The following is a 6221-nucleotide window of genomic DNA, read 5'->3' on the forward strand; positions in this document are numbered from 1 at the left end:
TTCTCTCTCTATATATTTGTGTTATGAGCTTGTTAATCTCTACTCAAATTTCATCAAAATTCATCAATGGCTTCCTCCACTGCGGTACTCCTTGCATCCATATCTCTTTTATGTCCCTATTCTCCCCCATATATTCATCATTCCCTGTCAATCAAAAGACCAAGAAGATTGATGGGTTTCCATCAAACTCATCCACCATCACTCTTATAAATCACCATTATTTAATCCCAATTACACTGAATTTGATCGACTCCGTGAAATGGTGAACCTTTCCATGTCACGCTATAGCTACTTGAATGGTGGTGATGCCATTGCTCCGGTAAATTTTCTAGTGCAGGCTATGTAATGCAATATTCCATAGGCTCTCCACCCACCCCAACTTGGGGCATTGTGGACACAGCAAGTGAAATTATTTAGCTCCAGTGTGAGCCTTGCAAGAGATGCTACTCTCAAATTGGTGGACCCATTTGGGACTCGTAATTCTGCTACCTATGAGAAGATCCGATGCAATCAAGATGAATGTAATTATTCAACCGGTTTATACTGCATGGAAGAAGATCATTTTTGCAATTATGTGGTGGCTTATGGTGATGGGACATACTCAACTGACTATCTCGCTGCTGAAACCTTAACCTTTATAGATCAGGAGTTCAAGGCAGGGAAGGTTTCGTTATCAAACATGCTCTTTGGTTGTGGAGCTTATAATGTTGATTCATTGGAAGGCGGATGCTACTACCCTCCACCAGGTATGGTTGGCCTTAACAATCAAAAGTCATCCCTCATTTCACAGCTCGATTTCGAAGGATTTTCTTACTGTTTCACACCCAGTGAAGCCGATGTCGATACCCCACTATACTTAGGTGCTTTAGCAAGGTATGATGGTGCTAGGGCACCAATTCTGAGTGTGGGTTTGCCAGGCCGCTACTACTTAGACTTGCAATGCATCAGTGTCGGTGACCAATGCCTTCCTCTTGCGCCAGAGACTTTCAATGCAACTTATGTTAGGAGGGGAGACAGAATGGAGTGGAGAGGGGGCTTCATGATCGATTCAGGTATAACATATACACTTCTCATACCAGTTGTCGTTCAAATTTTGAAGGAGACCGTGATACAGAAGACAAAGTGTCTTCGTCAAATGAGTGAAACCACTAGAACATTTCAACTTTGCTATCGAGCTACTCTTGCAAAGATTGAGCAGAAAACACCAAGCATAACCTTCCAGTTCAGCCAAGTAGCATCCTTCGTAGCGAGTGGATCGAATTCATGGGTTCCTGTTGGCCTAGGACTAGCATGCTTGGCTATCATCCCTACCGGTACGTCAAGTGATGTCTATATCTTAGGAAATGTTCAACAACAAAACATTAACGTTGATTACAATTTAAAGGAGGGGTTTGTTTCTTTCAAGTCCATGGACTGCACCAAACTCTAGGAGCTAGCTTCCATGTATTTACAAAGCACAATGTCATAAAAGAAAGAAATTCTATATATCTTTAATTTATAGCTATGCATAACACAAGTTCTATGTGATAATCCATATGACTCCACAAAAAAATTAAAGGAAAGTCCATTTTCGGTTTTTGTTGGGATTCTTATTTATTTGTTTGTTTACTTAAATCTTACGAATATTTAGAAAATTTGATTAATCATTTATACAAGTTCTGTGTGATCGACCTTGACTGATCCCATGACTGTTCCAAGTCTTGGAACCTAGGGTTGGAGAGGATACCTGGATCCGGACTCATTATTTGATGCCTACAGTGACTCAAATTCGTTGAAGTCTCCCATGGCCACTATACTTCCACTTACAGTAAGAGTCCACTAGGAATAGGACTCTGTTAGATCAAACACCAAGAAATACGAATAAAGGGAGACAATAGATCCGTATGACACAGAGATTTAACGAGGTTCACACACTAGGGTGGTGTGCTACGTCCTCGGGCGAAGAAGAAGATGATTCACTATGCAGAAGAGAGATTACACCCTAACAGCGGCGAAGAAGAACTCGCCCTGAAACCCTAGCTTCGTGAAAACCCTAGAATACAATGACTCTCAACAAGCAACAGTACATTATATATATATATACTCCAAATAGCGGTTCGACCCATCGGGTCGCGGTATATCCGGTCGAACCATACCGTGGGGGCGTAGCCCCCGACCCCCATACGAGATCAGTGATGGGCTCCGGGCTTGGGCCTCTCTGCTTCCATCACAGATCTCAGAAAATTTCCCATTCGGGTCGCTACCAAAATATGTCAGATCGGGTCAATCTTCAAAACGGGTCAAGAATTCGAGACAAACTTAACAGACTCCATGTGTATATATATATCCAGATCTGCTTTTCTACAATCTCTACTAAAATTTCATTAACCTTCAATTATGGGTTCCACCGCCTCCACTGCAGTACTCCTCCTCCTCCGCCTTGCATTGATCATCTCTGTACTATCCTTATTATTCTTTCCCTTATATTCATCTTGCATCTTGTTCTCATCACCTGATCAAGAAGAGATCAAGATGATTCATGAATTTTTCCGCAACCCTAGTAACAATCGTCTTGGATCAGGATTATATTATGATTTTTTTCGTCGAACGGCATCCTGAAATATGTCAAAATTTGACCGCCCCTTTCAAAATTTTCAGTATGGTAGTGTCAAGCAAGGGAATATGTCTGGGAGAGGCAATGCTTCCATTGCCCTGATCTATGAACAAACCTATATATGGAGTGATTCTGTTACTTACACGGAGCACGCACGCACGAAGGAAGACTGTGACCGCCATGGATTTAATTGGTTTATACTCTCAAATTTTTTAATTTTTAATTTTTATTTATATATATATATATATATATTTTTTTTTTTTGTGGGAAGGTGGGTTTGTTTAGGTTTATTATTGAAATTAGGGTTTCCTCTAGTTGGTGTAGTTAAGCCATAGATGTAGGAAGTGGGGCTATGGGTTGATTGGGTTCATCCATGTCTTTAGGGTTTTGAGTTTTGTTTTTAGCTTTGCTTCTGTGTGTTTGATTTTCCTTTTATGGGTTAGTTGCAGAAACAAATGTGAAACTCCCAAATTTTTTTATTATCTTAAGCAAATTAATTGAAAGTTTTGGTCTTAACAATTAAAATTTAACTTTAATTTCACAGCTTGGTTTCAACAGATTCTTCTCCCACTGTTTCACAAGATTCAAATCTTCTGTTGTGAGAGGTGAGTGATAGTGAAATTTCAACGACCTGCTCACAGCCTCCTTGCAAAGAATTTTACCTGATGAGATATATTTTATATCAGGCCAACTCCTGCCCCTACGCATTGATTTTCACCCAACAAACAACCATCCACATAAAAAATAAGATAAAACCCAGCACCCTAGCAAACAGCATGGAATTCACCAGAAATAATTAGCTCAACAGTTATATGGTAGATCAGTAAGAATTTCCTCAAGCATTAATCAATCCAATGAAGAGATACTAAAAGAAATCTAAATCCAATTGAAAATAGAGGAAATTAGAACTTTTCTAGGGGCCAATCTCAATCTGATTAGCTTTAGTAAGGAAAATCTAAATCTGCTCTAGGTTTTGATGACGTGAAACAAGATCCCCCTAAGGTTCTATTGAAGAGTTTTTTAGGGTATGTTAGATTCACAGGGCAATGGTCTTATTTTTAGAGACCCTCAAGGTTTCGGTCTGATAGGGCAAATGATCAAGGAATTTGAATTTATTTTTTATCGGATAAAGCTATGAAAAAATAGCAATTCATTGGCTTTAGAAGGTACTTGACTATAGCTAACAACAATTTTTAATATTTTTCAGCGATTAGTATACAAGATTTCAGATCCACAACCAGAAGCAAATGACTACAAAATAATGGCTAGTACACAAGATTGTAAAATTAAAAAATAAATTAAAATAAAATATATCTCTATATAAAGAGACGTATTTATAAAAGAGAAAATCCGTTTGTAACCAAGGTGGTTGCAATTAATTGTTTCACCTTTTTTTTTTAACCTGAACGTGAGAGTTGGTGGTCTATGCGTAATCCCTCCTATGTTATTGTCTGGCTTAATTTTTTTTTTTTTTTTTTGGTTGTCAATAAATAAATATATTAAACACATAAAGGAGAGAAAAACAAAAAGAAAATTACAAGGTAAGACCAATCAAACTTGGGATAACAGACCAAGGATTCTAGAAAAATCGAAACAACGAGAACGACATATGTTCGAGATATCTGTGGCATTAGGATTTCCAATCCATTGAGCGAAGAAATAAGGGCAAGTTTTGATTGTTAATTCTTTTCTTCCTTTCTTTTTTAATACAAATTCTTTTAACAAAAAAATAAAATAAAAAATAGAACCACTTTTTTACCTTTCACTATATCTGAAATTCTATCTCAATGGGGGCATTTTTTAATTTTCTCCCTCTTCTATCCCACCCCTTTCGGGTATTGCCAGCCATTCGATGCATTTTGGAAGCAGTAGGGTACTAGAGAAGATCCTGGTCCCACTTCCTATGCCTCTGTCCCTGTGGACCACTTCCACTCACCAATAAAAATTCCAGGCCTTGTCGCTGCAACTTCTTTCAAGCCCCCATCTCTCACGTCCTCCCGCCCTGCACCCGTAGCCATCTAGCTTTAGATCAGTTTTCGCCATCCCTGTTCAACTCGACTCTATTATTTGGTGCAACGGCTAGATCCGCCCCTCAACACTATTCTTCAGAGCAACCATAGGACCCAAGAAGAACGGATCCGTTGCATATATATTCACTTAGACGTACATATGAAGATCCAACACATGTTCCTTTCCCACCTTTTAAATGAGGGAAAGTGAGACAAGTGGCAATGCAAGAGTGGAGTGGATGACTAACTCTTCTTATAAAGGGTGCAAATTGTACGTTTACAAATTTTGATTGTAACTTTATTTTCTTGGGTACAAACAGAAGCACCTTGTAATTAATTAAGTTTTCCATAAAATATATATATATATATATATATATATCATTTAATGTGAGGGAGCATACCAACAATGTGAGTATTGATGGTATTGATTAAGTTCCTACCAGAAAGAAAAAAAAAAAGCTTTAATTCAATTTTTCATAAAAAAAATGTATCCTTTTTTTATTTTTTTCTGTTTGTGGGAATTATATATATATATATATATATATGTGTATGTGTGTGTGTGTGTGTTATAGTTAATCTCTACTAAAATTTCAACCTTCGAAGTATAATATATCAATGGCTTCCTCCATTGCAGTACTACTTGTATTCATCGTCTCTCTAGTGTCCTTCTCTCCCATCCATTCATCATCATCTCCCATCTTGTACTCATCTCCCGATCAAGAGACCAAAAAGATTGATGGGTTTAAGATCAGACTTATCCACCGTCACTCTCCTCAATCACCAATCTATAACCCCAATTTCACAGCCTCTGATCGACTCCGCGAAATGGTTAACCTCTCCTTGTCACGCCATAGCAGTAGCTACTCCTACTTGAATGGTGGTGGCTCTAGGATGACAACCACCGGAGAAGCACTTGATGATATCATGGCCGCAGTTAAGTTTGCTAGTGGGACTTACATAATGCAGTATTCCATCGGCACTCCACCCACCCCAATGTGGGGCTTTGTGGATACAACAAGTGAAATTATTTGGCTCCAGTGTCAGCCTCGCAAGAAATGTTACCCTCAAAGGGGTCCCATCTGGGACTCTCGTAGATCTGCTACCTACAAGAAGATCCAATGCATTGAACGTGAATGTAAGTATTCAGATCATACGCATTGCACAAAAGGAGATCCCTTTTGCCATTATGGGATGTCTTATGGTGATACGACAACCACATATGGCTATCTCTCTACTGAAACCCTAACCTTTAGAGACCAGCAGTCAAAGAGAGGCACGATTTCTTTATTAAACATGATCTTTGGTTGTGGAAATGATAATAAAGATGGATTGGAAGACGAATATAACATTTCATCAGGGACAGTTGGCCTTACCAAACAAAGATTGTCCCTCATTTCACAGCTCGATTTCTAAAGATTCTCCTACTGCTTATCAGGGCAATTAGTATCCCACTCGAACTCAACCTCTAGAGTCATCCTCATACTCAACAACCTCTCCTACATTGTAGGCATTTTCAGTGAGCACAAACTCTAGAGACTACCTCATGAGATAGCAGAGTTGGAATAGGATCCCACATGTGATCATAGAGTTTGTCTATAACTCAATAATTGTAACTACCT

At 38.7% G+C, this 6221-nt stretch overlaps 2 protein-coding genes across 2 annotated transcripts; both read left to right on the top strand.

The window, feature by feature from the left end:
* Nucleotides 1–259: 259 nt before the first annotated feature.
* Nucleotides 260–1429, top strand: LOC122082216 (aspartic proteinase nepenthesin-1-like). The gene is made up of 2 exons (XM_042649687.1): nucleotides 260–319; nucleotides 362–1429. The coding sequence occupies exons 1-2, from the start codon at nucleotides 260–262 to the stop codon at nucleotides 1427–1429; spliced, it is 1128 nt and encodes a 375-aa protein (XP_042505621.1).
* A 3788-nt stretch (nucleotides 1430–5217) lies between these two features.
* On the top strand, nucleotides 5218–6015 carry LOC122082217 (probable aspartic protease At2g35615). The gene has a single exon (XM_042649689.1). It carries the CDS (start codon nucleotides 5218–5220, stop codon nucleotides 6013–6015), a length of 798 nt encoding a protein of 265 aa, XP_042505623.1.
* The last annotated feature ends 206 nt before the right edge of the window (nucleotides 6016–6221 follow it).

The sequence above is a fragment of the Macadamia integrifolia genome, chromosome 6 (genome assembly GCF_013358625.1).
Source record: "Macadamia integrifolia cultivar HAES 741 chromosome 6, SCU_Mint_v3, whole genome shotgun sequence".
Taxonomy (NCBI): Eukaryota; Viridiplantae; Streptophyta; class Magnoliopsida; order Proteales; family Proteaceae; genus Macadamia; species Macadamia integrifolia.

Coding starts and splice junctions, on each gene's coding strand:
- LOC122082216 (XM_042649687.1), top strand. CDS start 260: ATGGTGAACCTTTCCATGTCACGCTATAGCTACTTGAATGGTGGTGAT. Junction 320..361: donor GTGGTGATGCCATTGCTCCG/GTAAATTTTCTA, acceptor AATATTCCATAG/GCTCTCCACCCACCCCAACT.
- LOC122082217 (XM_042649689.1), top strand. CDS start 5,218: ATGGCTTCCTCCATTGCAGTACTACTTGTATTCATCGTCTCTCTAGTG.